At 39.4% G+C, this 23,931-nt stretch overlaps 1 protein-coding gene across 1 annotated transcript in view; it reads left to right on the top strand.

The window, feature by feature from the left end:
- Nucleotides 1–794: 794 nt before the first annotated feature.
- LOC113046191 (adenylate cyclase type 1-like) overlaps nucleotides 795–23,931 on the top strand; it is a 57,002-nt gene continuing 33,865 nt past the window's right edge. Inside the window, exons 1-3 of the mRNA XM_026207131.1 lie at nucleotides 795–1,691; nucleotides 8,750–8,899; nucleotides 18,599–18,717. Of these exons, the coding sequence (XP_026062916.1) occupies nucleotides 873–1,691; nucleotides 8,750–8,899; nucleotides 18,599–18,717 (1,088 nt within the window). The 5' untranslated portion in view covers nucleotides 795–872. The remainder of the gene's footprint in view (nucleotides 1,692–8,749; nucleotides 8,900–18,598; nucleotides 18,718–23,931) is intronic.

Genomic DNA, 23,931 nt, shown 5'->3' on the forward strand with positions numbered 1-23,931 from the left:
TCTTGTCAGTGCATCGCTTGAACCTGTTGAGCTGTTTTTTCAGGAGAGATGAGGCAGGTGTGAGAACAGGTGACAGTCACAGACTGACACAGACACAGTGTGCTCTTAGCCCTGAACACATGTCAATATCTCATCAGTGATTGAGCTTCAGTCCTCTGATCATCAGTGCAGAAAATCAGCAGAAAGCTTCTGCTTGAACACTGGGTTTGTAGACAAATCTAAAGGATTTCGTTTTCGTTTTAATGAACTCACTGTTCACAAAGTAATGTTGCTGCTGCAGAGCTTCATCTGTGTGATTTTCACATGACTGCACTATTATTCCAACAAGTATGGTTTCATCATGATTTAATAACAAAGCAGATTATTACATGATGAGAAATATATAACAAGCAACAATTTATTTTAGATCTACTGTTTGTAATTACACGTTGCATGAACTTTAATGACAATGATGCATAATCATAAGCAGCTAATCCTAACCTAACACAAAGTCTATTTACCACACATGTAGTTCATTAGAATTGCTCAGGGTTATTTGTGTAATTACACTGTAACAAACGTCACCTAAACATGAAGTGTTACCTGTGCTGATATAGATGCTATTATAAATCATCAAATTAACATTCATCTCATCTGAAGTCATGGTGAATTACATGACACACGCATGACTGTTTTTGTGATCCAGGATTACATTTATTGATTTACTTTGTTAACACTTTATTTGACTTACACATTACATTTCATAATACAAATCTTAAATCTTGATTTATTGTCATTGGGTCAAGAATAAAAAAACGCTGCAACTGAAACCACGTAGGGTTAATACTGAATGATCCTTAGTGCAAACACATCCTAAGGTATTTCGTTTCTGAATGGCATGCATTAATTTACACTCTTCACGTGTTTGTTTTGCTGAAGCTCAGTGCGTCAGACGCGCGCTCCTTGGAGATCAGCAGAATTATCGCGGCGCGCAGCGCGCAGGCGTGATCCAGTCTGAGCCGCGCGAGCTGGAGGCCAGTCACTCGTGCAGCGCGTATCTTCCGTATCCTGAGCTCCACCTCTCCCGCCGGACATGCCCTCCGGACCCCGGCGACGCTCCGCGCCTCTGCCCGGCGCGTGAATGGCCCCCCGCCATGGACGAAACGCCGTTCCAGAAAGTCAAGACGCGGCGCAGGAGGAGCCACTGCCTGCCGGGGGTCATCGCCTGCGAGGACGAGTTCGACTGCAAGGAGCTCGAGTCGCTCTTCCGCAGCTACAGTCTGAAGCTGGAGCAGACGCGCACGCTGACGGCGCTGACGGTGCTCGCGCTGCTGGCGTCCAGTCTCAGCCTGCTGGAGCTGCTGCTGTCCGGCGCCAGCCTCACCGTCGCCAAGGGCTCGTACCCGGTGCACTCCGTCGTCTTCGTCTCGCTCTTCATCGTCACCAACGTCAAGTACCTGCGGGCGGTTCAGCTGCAGCAGATCTCGCACCTGAGCCTGCTCTTCTGCTTCAGCTTCTCGCTGCTGTGCTGCCCGTTCGCCGCGGCTCCGGAGCAGGGTGTGTGGCAGCTTCTGCTGCTGACGTTCGTGGCGTATGCGCTGCTGCCGGTGCGCACGCTGCTCGCGCTGCTGTTCGGTGTGCTGGTGTCCCTGGCGCACATCATCGTCACAGCTGCGTCGGTGACGGCGAAGACACAGCGGCTGTGGAGAGCGGTGAGTTCAGCACTGGACAGCGAGCAGTTACACAGAGAGCGAGATGATTTATTCAGCGTTCAGATGATGTTTAAATCTCAATTTCCAAAAATTTTATCTTTTTTATGCTCCAGGGTCACATATACACACATCTAACCCTCATAATGCATTCAAAACGGTGTACTGTTTTTCAGCACTGGACAGCGATCAGTCACGAAGAGCATTCAGGCTCATATATAAAGTTGAAGTCAAAAGTTCACATACACCTTGCAGAATCTGCAAAATGTTAATTATTTTACCAAAATAAAAGATCACACAAAACACATGCTATTGTTTACTGACCTGAATAAGATATTTCACATAAAAGACATATAGTCCACAAGAGAAAATAATAGTTGAATTTATAAAAATGACCCCGTTCAAAAGTTTACATCCCCTTGACTCTTACGCCACGTTAAAGGCAACCATAACCCGTGTTTTTCCAACCTTCTACTCATGAAAGTGCACTGAAAAAGCAGTTAAACTTTTCAGCCGTAAACTTGTATTACATCGATGTACTCTCAGTTCCAGGCTCTGACGTCACACAGCACGCGAAACAACAATAGCAGCCCCTACAGATAATATTGCCTACAGATGCAGTGTTTATTCAAGTGGTACACATTGAAAAATAGGTTTTAGGACAATATAACACTGCAATAAAATAAATAATCTAGCTACAATTCCTTGCGCTCAGGAAGTTTGGCATGACTTGCTTGAAACGCTATGAAGTCGTGAGTCATGGTTTGAAGTTGTGACGTACGGGCTGAAAACCTGCCTGGAATACAGCATCAGAACTCACGTTATATCGTAATCACTGTGGATGGCTAGTTTTGACCGTTTTATTCTGGAATGAGAACAGGTTGAGTATGTGGGACTGAGCACTTGTAGTCTGTTGTCAAATCTTCAAGAATGTGTTTGCATGACATATACTTCTGATCTTATTATGATGCCTTCACATAAAAGACAGAAACACACTTCTGCTGTAAGGGCTGTTCACACAGAACATATTTTGCTTGTGTCATGCATGAGGCACTGCAAAAGACATGAGATGTGAGTGCAATGAATGATCAAAGATATTCATTTAGCACGAGTTTACATACCCTCAAAAAATACCTTGTTGATCTAACTTACAGTTTTCTTTTTATAATTTAGACACTAAAAGTGATACTTAAGGCCCACTTAGTGAAATCATTCACTCATATTCCTAATATTTAGACCAAGTCTGCAAAACTACAAGCACATTACATGATTTAAACTCAGTTTGCTGAGTAAAACTAACTTTTTGCATAACTATAAACACAGTTCTCTACATTACACACATCACTCGAAACGAACAGTTCTCTTGTTTAATTTGGGAAGCTGTAATATAATTATGACGCCTATTTCCACACAGATGAAATGATTTAGCTGAACTTAAATTAAGTTAATTTGTACTGATGTGTAAAATTGTGCAGAGGTGTGTTATATAAAGGGGAAGAACCCCATTAATAAGGCTTTCATCAAAAAATACCAAGAGATCTTCTCTTAAAATGGGCCAGAAAGTTTTATAGAACTCAGTGGGTAACCCATCAATCCTGGGGGATTTCTCATTCTCCATACCCATCATTGCTGTATAAAGTTCTTGTTCTGTCAATGGTTGTTGCAAACTTTCATTACTCTCATCATCGAGTTTTGGCAGACCTTCAGAAAAACTACTAGTAGTCATCTTCTCATTCATCAGATCAGCAGTATATATTTTTTTACAAAACTGTGCAGCAACTTCTCTTATTTCAGACGTTTTAGTTCATTCCTGTCCTGTATCAGAGACCAAAGAGTGATTATTCTGCTCTGACTATTTATTTTCTCCATACTGAAGAAGAATCTGGAAGGAGCATCCATTTGTGTGATAATCTGGAAACGTGAGTGAACCAGCGCTCCCTGTGCTTTAATGTCCAACAGGTTTGCCAATAAAGTTTTCTTTGATGTCAGAGCTTCAATATGTTCTTTTTTTGCCTGTAGATCGATCGAGTTATTTCTCTAGTAACATTAAAATTATTTGCACTTTCCCACCACTGTTGTAGAGAGCTATATAAATACTTTTTTTTTTTTAACATCCCAGAATAAAGTAAAATAATCTTTAAAATGTTTGTCATCAAGCAAAGATGTATTAAAATGCCAATAGGCACTGCTTGACTTCACATAATTCACTAATACAGAACAAAGAACTGCACTGTGATCTGAAAAAAACTACAAGATTTTTTTGTCAAGATTTAAAAATATTGAACTGGTTCTTAAATCTGTAAAACTGATCAAGACGTGCCAAAGACAAAGAATTATCTTTACAGTGAACCCATGTGTATTGCCTTAATGTTTTATGCATATTTCTCCATATGTCACAGAGATTAAAAGTTTTGCACAAGTTTTTTAACAATTCTTTGAGATGCAACATGTGGATCTAAATGATTTCGGTCTATTTTATCTTTCTCTGTACAATTAAAATCTCCACCTAAAAACAGGAGATCATCTGTATTTAAGCTTTTAAGAGTAGTGCTGACTAAATTTAAAAACAAAACCCTTTCCTTTCCACTATTAGGAGCATACATTTTTTTTTTTCAAATTTAACAATAACTTTTAAGAAACAACCTTTTTAAATTTCAGCAAATTCATAAGATACTGGAGTCATATTTTTAGAAAATAAGATTGCAACGCCTCCACTTACAGAAGATTTGTGACCTCATTTCTTTGATCACTATACGTTTCTTATATGAACATGACGTCAATAGACTTCTGATTTATACATTTATATAACATTATCCTTTTATGAACATCTCTAGCTCCATTTAAATTTTTGCTGACTCATAATTTTATGTAGGATCAACAAGAAACTCAGGTAGGAAAAGACAAAAACAAGTTCATGGATTTAAACCATGGCATTCTTGTCTCTAGGTATTTGTTTTTTAACTTGTTTACAAATTTCCGTAAATGGTACACTTCGAGATCTGCGAAAGTCCCTTCTTTTATCAAATATCTAGTGTCTTTCACAAATTGCGCACAATTGGGAAAATAATCATCAATCTGCATATCTTTTATCCCTTTCGTTTCATGAAGAAAATTACTTATGTCTTCAGCTTTGTACAAAACATTTACTGCTTCATTTTGAGAACAAGCAGAGAACTCTGAACACACAGAAACACTAGAATCAGAGTCATGTTGTCTGAGGCTATGATTTAATCTTCAACAGCATCACCTATTTTGACTTGTTTACTTTTATCATTTCGAGTCTTTCTTCTTTTAATTGGTGTTTTGAAAGTTGATTAAACTTCCATGTCCAATCCACAGTCATTCAATCTCGGACTCCGCCGCAGCAACCCCATCATCACCAGTTGAACACGACGCACACGTCTCCACACTGTTCACTCCCTCGAGCGGCCCGAGCGGTGTATTCACGGGATTCACTGCTGCACTGGATTCACCAACAGCGCTCCCCGCTACATCTACATCAATCTGCTCGGTGTTCTTGTTCAGTTTATCAGGGCAATTGCGACTGAGATGCCCGATTTTCGAGCAATTAAAACATTTGATCGTCATATCAGATGATGCGAAGACAGCATAATCAAAGCCTTCTACTTAAAAAATAAAAACCAGATCAAGTTCATCCTCGTCATTCTTCAGAATCATAAACACCTGTCTCCTAAAAGACACGAGATGTTTCACTAAAGGCGATTTACATCCAAGTGGAATTTTTTTGATGGGGGAAACTATCTTTCCATATCGTGACAATTCCTGCACGATCATTTCATCTTTCACAAACGGAGAGACGTTTGAAATCATTATTTTCTTGGCGGGAGTGCTCAGAGGAAACACCTGCGTGAGTGAAACTTTGATTACAACACCATTTTGCACTATTTTGTTCGCCTTCTCAATAGTGCAAAAAAAAAGGCAAAAACGCATTATTCATTCACGATGCAGACATAATGTTTTCATGACCCACAACCTGTCCAACAGCCAAACAAACATCTTCCACGTTAGCGTTTGAATCGATTTTTACTCCACAACGCCGAGTTAAATTTGCAAAAACCATTGTGTTTGGAGTCGCCATGCTTCCCAGCATAAATGCTGGAAGCAGACTATCCTCATGAAATTGAGAAAAACTAAATACCTCAAAACAAAAAAACAAACAAAACACAAGAAAAAGTTTGGAAAAAAGCACTCTTACCAGCCACAGCCGGCTACCACTCACATCCACACTCACCAAGCTCCGCCCACTCTCTCCCAGCATGCACGAGAGAGAGAGAGAGAGAGACAGAGAGAGAGAGAGAGACAGAGAGAGACAGAGAGAGAGAGAGAGAGAGAGACAGAGAGAAAGAGAGAGAGAGGGAGAGAGAGAGTAAGGCCGGCTAAATAAAGGCTCTGAGTGTGCGTGTGTCCTCTGACAAATCTAATCCAATAAAGAGCAGATATACTCACGTCCCTGAACCCAAACCAGCTCTATCCTCGCTGGAGAGGACAAACACATGTCAGAAGAAAAAATGTTTGTTTTTGTGTAAAGTGTGTTCATCCCATAGGTGTAATGGTTTTTATAATGTAGAAACTGTATATTCTATCGCCCTTCACCAACCCTACACCTAACCCTAACCCTCACAGGAAACTTTGTGCATTTTTACTTTCTCAAAAAAACTCATTCTGTATGATTTATAAGCGTTTTGAAAAATGGGGACATGGGTTATGTCTTCATAAGTCACCCTCTCCTTGTAATACCTGTGTCATACCCATGTCATTATACAGAGTTGTGTCCTGATATGTCACAAAAACATGCCCACATAAACACACACACACTCACACACACACACACTCACTCACTCACACACAAACTGTACTAGTGTCAGAACGGCTGTGATGGAAATCAAAGGACAGCATCTATCAGTCACACTCTAGAGTTTTTAAAATTGCTGGGTTAAAAACAACCCAAGCTGGGTTGTGCTGTTAAATAACAGTAATTTATTGGCAGCAGGGGTGCCAGTAAGGTACTGATAATTTACTGCTCTCAATCGGTAATTTGCAACTCTGAATTTGTAGTGTTTTACCGTAAGTTTAAAAACTAGAATTCATTCAATGTTAGTACTGTGAACTTATTTCATATGAGTCTTAATTTGTAAAAGTAAAGTAACTAAAAGCATGACTTCTACTGAAATCACTGCAGTTCATTGTCAGCTATAGCACACATGCAATTGTTGAAGTATTTAACACAGAGATCATCTCTGTATCAGGACTCCACATTCACTGTCTTTATATAAAGCAGCAGAAGATCAGTGTTTGTGGCTCAACACTGAAGCACAGGCTCTACTCTCCAGCACAATGGGGAACAACAAAACTAAATTAATCTTAACAGATCTCTCTTGTGCTTGTGTTATCAGTGTATGACTTTGCATAACTTTTTTCCCTATGGATCTTCACAAATATTCAGGTCCAGTTCACTTTTTTTTTTTCATTTGGTAAATCTGACTCTTACATTTTACAGTATATTTCTGTTTTTTGGCTATGAAGTCTTGAATGTAATTTGTGATTGGTTGTTTGCTGCCCCGAGTCAAAGGAGCCCACCCTCATGTTTCTATAACACATTATCCAAAGTTATTAATTTGATCTTTTGCAATGGAAGTCTGTGGAGCTTGTTCCTAAGGTGCTCTATATGGTTGCTAGGGCATGGCTTGATGGCTTCATAATGACCCTGAGAGACTGATTGGTTGCCTGATTAAAATGAGCCCACCCCCTTGTCTCTATGACTATGTGATCCAGAGTTATGTTCAATACAAAAACCCTATGTAATTTCCCATAGTAGGAAAAACACACTTTCATGTGTTTCATGGGTGATCACTCACCATATTATGTCTATGGGGCAACTTTTGGGGGGCTCTTGCGCCCCAGGGGTACAACTTATACCCACTGTGGTGTATGTTCTCACACAGCCTGATAGTCTCTCCAAATGTGGTGATTCACACGTCACAAGGTTCAGGAACAAAACGAAAGCAAACACTGATCTCCACAATGATAATGTCAAACAAAACAATAAAACATCATCATCTAAATTGCTGTAACTCTCAATAAGATGTTTCTTAAAATACTTTCTTAGAAATGACGAATATTACCCATAATGCACTGTTTTAATGAAAAACAGCATGTAACTGTCAAAACTTGGCGGGTGTTTTTTTTTTTTTTTTTTACAGCGATTTTTAACAGTGTAGACAAACACTTAACCCAATGTCTAACCCAGCCTGCTGGATATTTATATTTAACTCAAATTTGTTTTAAAATTACTATATTTCTTGCTTAAAACTAACCCAACATATATTGGAAATTAACATATATTAATATGCTTATTTAATTAGCATGTATTAATAAGTTTAATACATAATAACTGATTAATAAACTAATTAAACAGTTTATTGATAAATATTCAACTTTTGATTATTACTAATACCTCTAGTAATTAACTGTCTGATTTGTAATTTTCAACCTTTGGGTTAATTTTAAACCAGCCATATACTACTTTTTATCTATTTGAATAGTTGAGTTAAATAAATCAACCCACTTTTTTTAAAATCTTTTTTAATCTATCTGTTTTCTTTTTATTATTTATTTATATATATATATATATATATATATATATATATATATATATATATATATATATATATATATATAAAAGCCTTGCTATGTGGACTGTGTTTAAGCTAACTGAGACTTGTTATAGCATTTTATTGTCATCGCTCTTTTGTTGTTTTTGATTGCTTCCATTGTCCTCATTTGTAAGTCACTTCTGATAAAAGCATCTGCTAAATGACTGAATGTAAATGTACCCAGTAGTATGGTCAAACATTTAACACAACCAGTAGCTGGAGTTGTTTTTAACCCAGCATTTCTTAGAGTTTACTATATCTGTACGGACAGCAGTGATCTATGCTCATCATTTATACTGAGACAGTCACTCAGAAGCATGTCCTGTGTCCTGTGAGCGTGTATTGTGTTCAGTGTGTGGATTCAGCTGTAGTGTTTGTGTTTTCCAGCTGGCTGTGAACACGCTGCTCTTCACCGGAGTGAATCTGTCGGGTCTGTTTGTGCGGATCCTGATGGAGAGAGCCCAGCGCAGATCCTTCCTGCAGGCTCGAGACTGCCTCGAGGAGAAACTGCGCATGGAGGACGAGAACGAGAAACAGGTCACATTCAGAAGATACACAATAAACACTATCAAAACCTCACTGTAAATACATAAAACTGCACTCTAAAAACACTGTTTAATTAAAAAACAACTAATGAAATATTCCAACCATGTTAGAGGAACTGAATTAGCATAAACACATTTTCAGTTCATTACTTATGTGACCTAGGCTTGCTGGTTGTTATAAAATAGTCGACGAAATTGACTACGCCACCCACAAATTCTAGGACGTGGGACCCTAACAATGATCTAATCTCTTTTTTGTTTTTCTTTGAATCACACAGGTGGTTCAAATAAATGAACTAGAAGCCAGAGTACAAAAGGGGTTGCTTTATTTTCCAGAATGAGCAAAATTTTATCTTCTCTTAAGAGTAGAAGGACTTGGTAAAACCATCCATGACACCAAAGAAACCAATAAAAAAATAAACTAATTACAACAATTAAACACCACTCTGAATGGATTTAAAATAAACCAAATTAATTTCCAAAAGAAATAACACTCCAAACAAATCGAAATCTAACAACATTCAATAAGAGAAACCAATCATTAGACTGATATTCACATTAATTAAACAGAGAAATCATACTTTAACCCAAAAGAAAACATAAGAATGGCACTCAAAATAACACCCAAATCAACCTAGAATACTAAAATGGGAAATATACCACATGGAAGGAAGAAGAAAAAAACAAACCCAAAAGTCAAACCCAATCAAAAAAAAATATAAAGAAAATAAAAATCAAACCCAATCAAACCATTATACGTAAAACACACAAATCAAACAAGGCCTCCCAATACAGCACTATACCATTCAAATAAGACAGGCAGATCCTGCAAAATGAATGCCACAAATCAAAAAAAACAAAACAACCAAATCCCAAGTTTGGTGGGGGAAAAAACGATGGCCACTTGCCAAAGAAGGTTTTGACGTCCTGTAATTAAAACCATTTAAATTTTATTACACACCACATTCTACATTTGACAATCAAGAAAATACTCACGTTGCTAATGTATTAATGCTCCTTTAAAGGATACCTAAAGTGTATAAGTCTTTAAAAAACTAGCTTAATCATTACTTACGTCCAGTGGTCGTAACAAAGCGCAAAATGACAAGTGCACTCTGCTCTCGCCTCGATTATTAAAACCGGAACAATCCTAAAACACATTTACTATGGTAAATGCGAATCTTACTACCAAGCATCTCCTTTACGATAACCATGATTAAAACAACAGGTTTACTCACTCTGAGTTTTCGGACACAATGGGTCAAGCCGTTCCTTCAACGCGCCAGCAGAGGAAGAAACACAAACTCGCTCACCAAGCGTAGAACGAGAGCAAACGCTGTTTCCTTGACGCCCGCGAGACTTTATACGCCACCTACCCATTACGTCATCTACCTACCTAACCGCACAACATACTCATTCCGGTTACATCCACCCCCTCCTTCAAAGATCACCGTCCCGGTGACAACATTTAACTCCATCATAACCAATTCTAATCCCAAGGTCTAAAAGGGACATAGAGGGAACTAACGGAGGCTGAATTTGGTGGCCTTTGATTTTCCAAGGATCGCACTGGTCTTGGTAGATTGAATACATTTGAATGCTGGCCAGCCCTCGTCCTAAGCGACCGGCGTAACAAAGGTTCCGCCCGTTCTGGCTCGGATTCTCGTTCTAAAAAATCGAGGTGAGAGCCAGGGCCCGATAAATCAAGTACCTGCTCCACTGGACACTGGGACTCTGGGGGATCAAGGACCCCAGTTAAACATTGGTCTGGCTCCGACTCACCCAAATCCTCCCTAACAGCTGCCACCGAACCTCCCTCCTGGGCTACATGAAAAACCACAGTCTCTTCCTCTGACATTTCCTCTTCCTCAGCTAATGGTCTCGGATGGTCGTACTCTGACAGCAATCCTACAGGGGGGGAATATTTACTACACCCTCACTTTTATCCAAGGTTACGTACCCATCAGGGAGCTCTCGCAGATCCGAGCGATGGACATTCTTCACGTGCGTCATTGTGTCTTGTTGTCTTACCTTATACACAGTGCCTACCATATCTAAACACTCTACCACCTCATACACCCTGGAGCCCCACACATCTTGGATCTTATGCCGGCTTGGGAAATGATTCTTACACAGAACCAGCGTACCAACTGGCAAAATAGGCACAGACTCTGGATGATGATGTGCTCGCTGGGCTGCTGCCACTCCCAGCTGTTCCCTAGCCTTAACATATACAGAGGCCAGATGGTGCCGATGGCTCGCCACCCAATCCTGGGCAGTCACTGGAGTGCCTCCTTCCTCCATCCCTAGAAGACCATCCACAGGAAGTTTTGGCTTCTGGCCAAACATAAGTTCATAAGGGGAGTAACCAGTGGACTGATGGGCACATGTATTATAGGCAAAAAGTAACTGAGGTAAAGACTGCGGCCATACCCTTTTCTTTTCGATGGGCAAAGTACGCAATAAATCATGCAAAGTGCGATTAAATCTTTCGCACTGCCCATTTCCCTCAGGATGATATGCTGTAGTCCTACTCTTCTGAATCCCATAAAGGTGGCACAGTTGTTTAAGCAATTCTCCCTCGAAATTCCGCCCTTGGTCCGAATGGATGCGTTTTGGCACACCATAAACATAGAACCACCGCTCCGTCAAAATGCGAGCCACAGTACTTGCCTTTTGGTCTCGGGTTGGGTACGCTTGGGTAAATTTAGAAAACACATCAGTCACTACTAGCACGTTCTCACATCCGTTACTGGCCCGCTCCAAAAGTGTAAAATCAATTGCGAGAATTTCCAAGGGCTTTGAAGCCATCAAATGCCCCATGGTTGTACGAACTTTGGGGCGTAAGGCTTTAGAGACCACACAACGCTCGCATTTGATACACCATTGCTCAACATCCTGGCGCAAATTAGGCCAAAAACATCTCTCCCTCACCAAGGTGGTTGTCCTCTCTATACCTTGATGCCCATGATGGTCATGAAGGCTCTCGAACACTTCCTCCCTTAGAACCTCAGGCAATAAAACCTGAAGCACTCTAACCTTCCCTGGAGCCAAGAAAACTTCTCTATACAAAACACCATCTACTTGTCGAATACGTTTCCATTGGCGAACAAATTCCATTACTTCCCTAGACTCCCTTGCCCTTTCATAACGAGTAGGGGCCACTCCTCTTTGCCAATATTTCAGAAATGCAGCAATATGCACATCTGCCGCCTGAAGAACTTGCATATCTGCCTTTTCACGACAGGGCAGAGCTGCTATTTCTGAAGCTTGAGTACAGGTCGAAGCAGAGCTTAAACACTGAACTAAGGAAAGTTCATGAGGCAAAGTGATACCAGAAGCAATTTCCCTAACCCTTTTAGGAGCTAGATCCACAGGAAGACGGGAGAGTGCATCCGCATTGCGATTGGCTGTCCCAGGACGATATTTCAGCTCAAAATCAAACAACGCCAGCTGTGACGCCCACCGCTGCTCTACAGCAGCCAACTTGGCGGTCTGAAGGTAACTCAAGGGGTTGTTATCTGTGAACACCACGAACTTGACACCCAGCAGATATTCCCGAAACTTCTCGGAGATGGCCCACTTAAGGGCCAAAAGCTCCAGCTTCATGGAACTATAGTTTAACATATTTCTTTCTGCAGGGCGCAAGCCCCGACTGGCGTAAGCGATAGGCCTCCGCTGGCCCTCCTGTTCTTGAGACAATACAGCACCAAGACCAACCTGACTAGCATCTATCTCTAACACGAATGACTTTGTGAAATCAGCATAGCCTAAAACTGGGGCCTCTACCAGTGACTTCTTCAAAGCCACAAAGGCATTCTCCGCCGCCTCTGTCCATCGTCCTTCCAAAAGGGTGTCAGTGCCTGAACCCCGCTTCTTACCCTTACCTTGGAGCTCCCCTACTAATCTGTGTAGAGGTGATGCTAATTGAGCAAAACCCTCTACGAACCTTCTGTAGTATGATGCAAAACCCAAAAAGGAACGCAACTCCAAAAGGTTACTGGGTCGCTTCCAGTCAACTACAGCGCTGATTTTCTCTGGGTCAGTGGACATCCCTGGGAGGAAATTATGTGACCAAGATACTTAACCCTTTCTTGAAAAAATGTACATTTTTGGAACTTCAATTTCAGGTTATTTTGTTGAAGACGCCCCAAAACCATCTCCAACCGTTGAAGATGTTGTTCAAAGGAACCAGAAAAGATGACTATGTCATCCAAATATAACAAAAGGGACTGGAACCGTTGATCACCAAAAATCCTTTCCATAAGCCTTTGGAAAGTACTGGGTGCATTGCACAAACCAAAAGGCATTCTGTTGTATTCAAAGAGGCCAAAAGGAGTGCAGAAAGCAGTCTTCTCTTTGTCCCGTTCGATCACTGGGACTTGGTTGTACCCACTCGTCAAGTCAAGAGTAGAGAACCACTTAGCACCAGTCAGCGCATCAAGTGATTCCTCAATCCTTGGAAGTGGGTAAGCATCCTTCCGTGTTTTCGCATTGAGTTGGCGGTAAGCCACGCAAAGACGGATACTCCCATCCTTCTTTTGCACTATCACAATAGGTGATGAGTAAGGACTAGAACTAGGCCGAACTACACCCTGCTCAAGCAGCTCACTAATATGAGTTTTGACTTGCTCATACTGAGAGGGGGGCAACCGGCGATAACGCTGCCGAACAGGAACATTGTCTAGCACTGGGATCTCGTGTTGGACTAGGTGAGTACACCCCAAGTCACCCCCTTCTTTGCTAAAGACAGAACTAAACCGGGTCAAAAGGCATTTAACCTGCTGAGACTGCGTAGTGGATAATGAAGGCCATGACGCCTCATTGAAATCCAAAGATAGCCCACTACCTGCCTCCATGACCTGATTACAGCTCACCATATCCTGGCTATTCACGCTCTCCCCCAACGCAGATTCCAAAGTTGACTGCAGATTGACCACATACAATTGGCCCAAAAAAGTTTTTGGCCTAAGCCATTGGTCCTTTTCTCCCAAGTTTACCACTGGAACATGAACTACGCCCTGCTCTACTGGTAATAAACACTTTGAGATTAGGATATTCGCAGGTAGTATACCATCCTCCCCCATTGGAGGCTCCAAGAATACAGAAGTAATAACACGTGCCATACCTTGACTGCGACTTATAGGAACCCATTGCAGGGAACCCGCTGGCACACGTATAGCCGATCCTGCCCTTACAACTGCCTTCCCCAAGAACCCAGACTCGGCAGTAAGAGCTAAACTTTGGCACTCCAACAGGGCCTGCTTCCACTCCTTCCCGGCTTGCTTAACTGCGGGGGAGGAAAATAAACGCTCTTCGTGTTGACAAAAAAGCTCTTGATAGCAACAATTCAAAACATTCATGCCCAAGAGACCTGGGACTGCAAGCTTTTGTTGCCGTATAAGAGGATCTAGTGGATCTCTCATAATTAGTATCCCCATTTTAGGGAGGATCCTACCCAAAACCTCGACTTCCAGCTCCAAGTAGCCACAATAGGGAATGTCCAGCCCATTTGCAGCCTTCAACCGCAACCAGCTACAAGGTTTCAAACATTCCCTAATATGCAGTGGAAATGCAGACTCAAAGAAGCTCTCTGTGACCATTGACACCATAGACCCCGTGTCCAGTAAGCAGGGAGTTTTCACCCCCCCAAAACAAACTTCCACTATAGGGCACTGCCCAATAAGTTGGACCCCATCTTCCTCAAATACCCCTTTAGAGCCAGAAGAACCCCCCTCTGGTGTCAAGCTCCCAACACCAGAGGGTGCTAGTTTTCCGGCTGCTCGGGGGTTTCCCGTACAACCGTTCGACCTTGCCCATGGGATGACGGTCCCGGACCAATTCCTACACCCTCTCTCACATTCACGTGCATGCCTGCCAAGTCAGATCTGCAGAACCTTGCAATATGACCAGCTTTATTGCAACGCATGCAGATTGGCTTGCCGTCGGCTTGGAACCGGGCAGAAACAGGCCGGGAGCCTACAGCACCCCCTACAGGATTTGATGGATTTATACTCAAGTGCTTCAAAATAGCATCCAACTGCGTCTGTTGCTTACGGAGACAATCTTTAAGCTCACCCAATTCATTAGTGGATTCAGAGGAAAATTGAGTTGACCTATACGTACCCACCACCTGAACATCTGCAGTACAAGAATGAGCTCGAGGTCTTATACTAGGAGTGCCTCCCTCATCTGCCCACCGTATAGCCTCAGCACGAACCTCTAGGAACGACATCTCAGCATTCAACCGTACCTGTCGTTTCAGCTCCCTACGAAGGGTATTATCCCGCATGTGTTCAATAAACTGATCACGTAAGGTGTGGTCGGGGTTACAAATGCCTGTCAAGTTCTTACGTTTCATTGCCTCCATTAGAGCCATGAGGGCGTGCGAGTATTCACGAAGCGATTCTCCCTCTAGCTGGCGACGTTGAAAAAACTGCTTCTGCAAACCAACCAAAGACTGAGAACAACCATACATCTCAAGCAAGATTGTAAAGATTTTTTCAGGATCATCCCGGTCGCTAGATGGGTGAAACTTTACTTCAGCCTTCGCTTCTCCATCTAAAAGATCATAGACGAACAAAGCTTTCTCGGCCACTGGAACCGGCCGAACGATCAAAGACCTACGTACTTCTTCAACCCAGTCTTCTGCCGTCAACAAATCAACAGACCTCCTCCCAGAAAACCTGGGACACTTTCTTTCACGTGGAACATAAACATAACGTTCAGATGCCGGGATGTTAACAGATGGACGGGCACCAACATCCAGTCTAGAACTAGCAGATTGAGCCTCGTCAACAACCTCAACAGACCTCCTTACAAGTTCTTGCCGAAGTTGCTGGTTATCTGTCTGCAATTGTTGTACCAATTCTGTCAAGACTTTAAGTTGTTCCTCCATAGCAATCTGTAACATACACACAAAAGCAAACCAGAAGACAACTGATGATAGATAAGGATCACCGCTCGTAACAAAATTAAATTCTTGGTCAGTTGCGACCACCGTTTCTTTCCCCACCCCACAAAATACACACTCTAGAACAATACAACCATTTGCACTCAGGCTTCTTTAATGTATGGGACCCTGCCGACTACGCCAAGTGTGACCTAGGCTTGCTGGTTGTTATAAAATAGTCTACGAAATTGACTACGCCACCCACAAATTCTAGGACGTGGGACCCTAACAATGATCTAATCTCTTTTTTGTTTTTCTTTGAATCACACAGGTGGTTCAAATAAATGAACTAGAAGCCAGAGTACAAAAGGGGTTGCTTTATTTTCCAGAATGAGCAAAATTTTATCTTCTCTTAAGAGTAGAAGGACTTGGTAAAACCATCCATGACACCAAAGAAACCAATAAAAAAATAAACTAATTACAACAATTAAACACCACTCTGAATGGATTTAAAATAAACCAAATTAATTTCCAAAAGAAATAACACTCCAAACAAATCGAAATCTAACAACATTCAATAAGAGAAACCAATCATTAGACTGATATTCACATTAATTAAACAGAGAAATCATACTTTAACCCAAAAGAAAACATAAGAATGGCACTCAAAATAACACCCAAATCAACCTAGAATACTAAAATGGGAAATATACCACATGGGAGGAAGAAGAAAAAAACAAACCCAAAAGTCAAACCCAATCAAAAAAAAATATAAAGAAAATAAAAATCAAACCCAATCAAACCATTATACGTAAAACACACAAATCAAACAAGGCCTCCCAATACAGCACTATACCATTCAAATAAGACAGGCAGATCCTGCAAAATGAATGCCACAAATCAAAAAAAACAAAACAACCAAATCCCAAGTTTGGTGGGGAAAAAAAACGATGGCCACTTGCCAAAGAAGGTTTTGACGTCCTGTAATTAAAACCATTTAAATTTTATTACACACCACATTCTACATTTGACAATCAAGAAAATACTCACGTTGCTAATGTATTAATGCTCCTTTAAAGGATACTTAAAGTGTATAAGTCTTTAAAAAACTAGCTTAATCATTACTTACGTCCAGTGGTCGTAACAAAGCGCAAAATGACAAGTGCACTCTGCTCTCGCCTCGATTATTAAAACCGGAACAATCCTAAAACACATTTACTATGGTAAATGCGAATCTTACTACCAAGCATCTCCTTTACGATAACCATGATTAAAACAACAGGTTTACTCACTCCGAGTTTTCGGACACAATGGGTCAAGCCGTTCCTTCAACGCGCCAGCAGAGGAAGAAACACAAACTCGCTCACCAAGCGTAGAACGAGAGCAAACGCTGTTTCCTTCTTCTTCTTCTTCTTTTCAAGTTTAATGGCGGTTGGCAAACCAAACTTAAATGGTGCATTCCCGCCACCTACTGGATTGGAGTGTGGATAACTTTATGGTAGTAGTGACCTAAATCCTGTTACTTAAATGAGTGTCTTTTAAGAAATTAAATACTTCTTCATATATTTTAAGTTGCTTTGGGCCATTACCTAATAATGCTTTGATAGAAAAAACTTCCATTTCCATTTCTCTTAATGCTTGAAATAATTTAAATCTTTCTCTTGCATAAGCCTCACATTTTAATAATACATGTTCTACTGTCTCCATATTTTCCGAACTACATTTTTACGCTGTTTCCTTGACGCCCGCGAGACTTTATACGCCACCTACCCATTACGTCATCTACCTACCTAACCGCACAACATACTCATTCCGGTTACATCTACAAGAGGTATAGTGTTTTAACTGAGGGATGACAATGGAGCCAATGAATCTGATATAGTTCTGGTAAACATAGATGAATTCAACAGCAGATCATTCCCTTTACTAAAACTGCATCAAATAACACTTAGTTTCAATATTCATTCTCCTTGTTCTAACCTAACCTGCATTCACTGGTCATCTTACAAAGTTATCAAGACAATTTAATTAAGTTACTAACTTTTATTTATTTGCTTGTTTATTTAAAACCAATCAATTCAACACAGAAGTTAAGTTTAAATTAGAAACAATATTAAGTTAATGTAATGATCAACAATATTATTTCAACACAACTGTTTTCAGTTTATTATCTAGAATTAAATCAGTAAATTTTAATTCATAAACTTGCAACCATGCAATAATTTTATTTATGGTAACAGGTCTCATGAACATCACTGTAGAGTGTATCAAATTAAATACATTTCCTGGGAAAGGTTTGTTTTGAAGCTCTTACTGTCTCATGTGTCTCTGATGATGATGATGAAAGTGAGGATGGTGATGATGATGATGATGATGATGATGATGAAGATGATGGTGATGATGGAGATGATATTGGTTATGATGATGATGATGATGGTGATGGTGATGGTGATGATGGTGATGATGATAGTGATGATGGTGATGATGGAGATGATGAGGATGATGATGATGAGGATGATGATGGAGATGATGATGGTGATTATGATGATGATGAAGATGGATATGATGATGGTGATGATAATGATGATGGAGATTATGGTGATTATGGTGATGATGGTGATGATGATGATGATTGTGATGATGATGATTGTCATGATGATGAAAATGGTGATGATGATGATGTTGATGGTGATGGAGATGATGAAGATGGAGATGATGATGGTGATGATGGGGATGATGATGATGATGATGTTGGTGATGATGATGATGATGATGATGTTGGTGATGATGATGATGCAGGAGCGTCTGCTGATGAGTCTGCTGCCCAGAAACGTGGCCATGGAGATGAAGGAGGACTTCCTGAAACCTCCAGAGAGGATCTTCCACAAGATCTACATCCAGAGGCATGATCACGTCAGGTAACACGGACTTCCCTCTATTTCTAGGATCTGTGTAAATGTGATGGTTTCCTGTGAAAAGAGTAGCTGCTTCAGCAGCTCTAATGATCAAAGTTGCTGTCTGAGCGAGAATCTTGATCAAGAGAGATTTTTCATTTCATTCATCAGTACACAGTCAAACAAGTCTAATCACACAAATCTAAAGGAAAACAGATTATTTTTATTTAAAAAGACATCACAATAAACATTAAAGTCTTTCGAAAGTTGCCTTTAATTAGTAAGAGAACTAAATAAAATATTTACTAACAGAATGTTTTACTTTTATCTTTACTATTTAATTTTATAAGGAGTAAAAAGTAATACATAGAACTACGTAAAATCTGAAAAATAAAAATATTAATACAGTTTTTTCTTTGGATGAAAGTTCTTGTTTTTGAGAAAAATATGGTATGTATTTTTTGATTAATACTAAATAAAAATATAAGATTTGAACCAAACCTTACTCATTGACTCTATTGTGTTTGTAACTGTCTTGTTTTCCTCAATGCCTGTGATCCTTGGATGATCATGTCTGGTCTTGTTCTGGATAGCATTTATACATTCAGAGCATGAGTCTTAAACCAAGAGTTGATTTTGGTTTGGTTTAATCTGCAAGTAACTGGATATTATATTTGTGAATAATCCTGGACCATAAGAGTATTGAGTAGACATGTCACTGCAGAAGTCATGAAACTAAACCCAGCAGCACTGATGTTAGCTCAAACATGATGACACTTTGACCCGATCACTGGCCTGACATCAGATAGTTTGGACCTTAGCCAACATGAAATCAGCACAGAAGCTGATCGTTATATAGTTTCACTGCACTGATAGTTGCTTTAGGACATCAGAACAAATCAGTGTTAGATGCTGATAGTTTTATTCCTCTGTATCTGATCGACTGTATAACAGTAACTTTAAAATATACAGGACACATGGATATGAAATATATACAATGCCATTCAAAAGATGCATTAATTTAGACAAAGACTTGAGATGATTTAATTTCATTAGCTTTCTTACACATCATCATTTTAATTTGACAATAAGATAAACATAATAACACATTTCTGCATGTCAGTGGTAAAGGATATCTATTTTTTTATTTGCTATATTTAATAATTACAAAGCATTATCATGGTTAAGTCATTATAGGGTCATTTCGTGTCAGCTCAACCAGATGTTCACGGCTCAAATTTTTTAAATTTGCTCAATTTTTTTTTCTGAAGAAAGATAGACATGTATAGTAATGAAAGCCAAAATTTTAAATGTCATGGATGTATATTGACTGAGTAATCCAGTATTTTGTAATTTTGTAACGTTTGGCAATTTTCACCTGAGATTACAGGGGGGTAAACTTGACTTAAGAAAGATGGCTGCATCATAATGTTATCATTACACAGAGATTGGTAGCTATTTTAGTATAGTATTAGTATTAGTATTATATATATATTAATGCCCTTTTAGATATCGGGTCTTGACAAATGTTCCTTTTAGCATTGTAGGCCCTGTATGGTTCAGTTCCAGAGATACTGGGATCTCAATATGGCTCCAGGAGAAATTATCACTGAAATTTTCACATTTTCACTGGTCAAAAACCAAATGTGGGTCACTTTGCAAAAATATGATACTTTTCTTTTAAAGAAGAAGGTCTGAAGAACAAATAATACTGAAACTAAAAATGTATCTTGTTTCCTTCTGTCAGAACAACGGCATTGAACATAACTGTCTGAGTGCCATAAGCATTATTTTTACAAAGTTTGTGTGGCTACAACTGAAGAAGTCTAAAAGATATCGCAATATGATTTTAGATTCTAGTCCTTAATAAACTTTTCTTTTAGAATCTTCATTTCCAAGGCCCTACATCATTCAGTCCCAGAGACACGGGGACCATTTACTGATTGTTGAATATTATTCATTTTCAGCTGTCAAGAACAGCTTATACTTATTATATTTATAAAAATCATTACATCTATGGAGAGCCCCCGTAAACCACATATACCAACGTGTGTGTGTGTGTGAGTGAGCGAGAGGGAAAGAGAGAAAGAGAGAGAGTGTGTGTGTGGGGGGGGTGGGGGGTGTATGTGTGTGTGCGTGAGAAAGCTAGAGAGCTAGAGAGAGACTTTGACATTTAAGCTTCTTTTATTCACAGACACTTAATAAAAAACAATAAATATTATATTACACAAGACCAAATAAAATCCTACCTACATATACATGAATAGGTTATTAGCTCACATTAAAATTAATTTAATTTCATAACATTATAACACAACCTCTCTCTTTACTTGGTTGACATTAAATACCTTTAGTACCCCACAAAGAAAAAAAAGAATCAGTATCATTTACAAATTCATAAAATATATAATCCATAATTAACCTACTTTTTACCAAAGCCTTAAACATATATAAAGGATCAGTTTCTCCGTTAAGAAGTGTTCTATTCTTCCTCGTCTGCCATATAGCCATTTTTGCCTCACCAAACAAAAAAATTGATCAAAACTGTGTGTGTTCTGTTTGAGGCACTATATTTTGGTCGAAAAACAAAAAGACCATTTGTAAAGTTGAAACCAAAACTATGACACAATTCTCTTAATACACTAAACTTTTCTTTTAGCCTTGAACAAGCAATAACAATATGAAACAGTTTCTGAAATTAAACAAAAACAGCACTCTTCCTCCTGCAAAGGGTTCAAACGTGCCTTATATCAATTCCTTGCTATTATCCTATGTGAAATTCGCCATTGCAAATCTCCATTTTGTTTTTCAATTGGTTTCTTATAAGGACCACCAACTACCTTTTGGGGAAGTACCAGAATCAACAAATTCAGTCCACTTCGTTTCTAAAAGTTCTTTTAACGCTCTTAAATTCAGATATTTTACACAAACACAATAAAGAGCTTTCTTAGAAGTAATATTAAAAATACCAAGTTCAGGCGTCCTGAAAGAGAGCAGACTTCCTTCAAATTCCTGCAGTCTCTTACATCCACAGTCACACTGATCTTGGGGAATACATTCTTTGACTTTACAGCTTTTAGTGGCAGAACAGGAAAAAATACTTTAATTTCAGCTAGCAGCTTTTGGACAATTCGAACAGAACATATACCAGTCTTTATGGACAGTTTTTCTGCACTAATCCACTGGTCATTTAACCTAAGATGGCAGATCTTATATATTCCTGCTCTCACCAAACTCGTGCATACAGTCTGTGAATCCAATATCGCACTGGGTAGATGAGAGTTAAAAATTAAGGGTTCTTCAAGATCCCAAAGAGTCTGTGTTTCAGAAGTCTCCCTTTTTGACAATAAAAATCTGCCATGCATTGAGTACTGAGGCATAAAAAGATGGGAGCCCACTAAGATCCATCTCCTTTAAATTCATTAAAAAGAGATGCCGATCCAAATTCAACCATCTCACTCGATTCAGTAAGGCACAAGCCACTCTTATCCAGCTCTGAGACTGATGATAAAGTCGTTTCTGAGCAGTTTGCAGTCTAAAAGCAGCCACTTTAGACTTAATATCCATAAGACCTTGACCTCCTTCATGAACCTGCAGATACAAAACTGACTCTCGTAGCCAATGTTGTCCAGACCAGAAAAAAATTACAAACAATTTTTGGACTCCTCCAATAAAATCTTCTGGTGGATTCAATACAATTAATCGATGACATAGGATAGAGGCGGCAATATTATTTATGACCAGCACTCTTCCTCTATAGGAGAGTTGAGGCAAAATCCAGTTCCATTTTGACAATCTGGCACAAACTCTGTCCTTCACACCTTCCCAGTTTTTTCTTTGGTAGTTTTCAGAACCCATAAAAATTCTTAAAAACTTAAAACCAGTTTTTAACCACTTAAAATTCTCAGGGATAACTGGTAAATGCATTTTTGTTTTATCATTACACGGCATTTTGTGGAAGATGCTCTCTCATACAATCCAATACTGTAATTAATAATATCAATATCATTTTGTTCTTTCACAATTACAGTAATGTCATCCGCATACGCAGTCAGTTTAACAGAATACATATCATCACCAATCTTTAAACCAGACAGATTTTTTCTTAGTAGACGTAAAAGTGGTTCCACTGCTAAAGCATAAAGCTGACCTGACAGTGGACACCCCTGCCTAATACCCTTCTGTATTCTTATAGGTTGACTTAAACCACCCCCTATCGGTAAAATAGAAGATACATTCATATACAAGAGTTTGATCCAAGATATAAAAACATTTCCAAACCCAAATGCATGCAATGTTTCGAACAGAAAACCATGGTCAACTCTATCAAAGGCTTTTTCCTGATCCAGGCACAAAAAACCTACATCTACTTCATAAAGTTTAGAGTAGTCCAAAATATCTCAGAAAAATGATCAGAAAAATGTTATCATGTATCGTTCTTTCTGGATTACAATAGGAATGGTCTTGATGTATTATATCCCCCAAAACAGATTTCATTCTACTGGCCAATAACTTAGCTATTATCTTAGTCAGATGTTAGAATTGAAACAGGCCTCCACTTTTTTAGGAAACTCAAGTCTCCTTTCTTAGGTATCAGTGACAATACTGACCATTGACAACTATTGGGAAGTAGTTTATCTTAAAAACATTCTTGAACCACCCCATAAAAGTCTCTTCCAATGATCTTCCAAAAAGTCTTATAAAAGTCCACTGGTAGTCCATCAATTCCAGGTGCACGGCCAGCATTCATCTGCATTACTGCATCAGTTAACTCCTTAAAAGAAACCACTGTCCAGAGACTGACTCCGCTCTTTAGAGATGGTAGGAAGTTGTTGTAATAATTGTGAAATGCATCCAGTATCGGTATCCTCCTTTTTATATAGTTCTGGATAAAAATCCACTGCAATCTTCTGCATTTTTCTTGAATCAAAGGTCTTTAGTCCATCTGGTGTTGTTAAACAGTGCATTTCATTTTGTTTCTTTAAGACCTTTTCTAAATTAAAAAACAAAATGCAGTGGGAGGATCCATGTCATGAATAGACATAAAACTTAAACAATAAAACAATAAATTCGTGTTGAACAATAATACTTTTTAAGAAAGGAGCTGAAACACTATCTGGTTCCTCATTATTTTTGTCTAAAAGAAAGTTAAGAGCACAGTTCCAATCACCACCGACAATTATAAATTCATCCAGGGTAAAATATTTTAAAACATCTCCCAACTTTTTGAATAACAAG

This window comes from Carassius auratus, chromosome 27, assembly GCF_003368295.1.
Source record: "Carassius auratus strain Wakin chromosome 27, ASM336829v1, whole genome shotgun sequence".
In the NCBI taxonomy this organism is placed as follows: domain Eukaryota; kingdom Metazoa; phylum Chordata; class Actinopteri; order Cypriniformes; family Cyprinidae; genus Carassius; species Carassius auratus.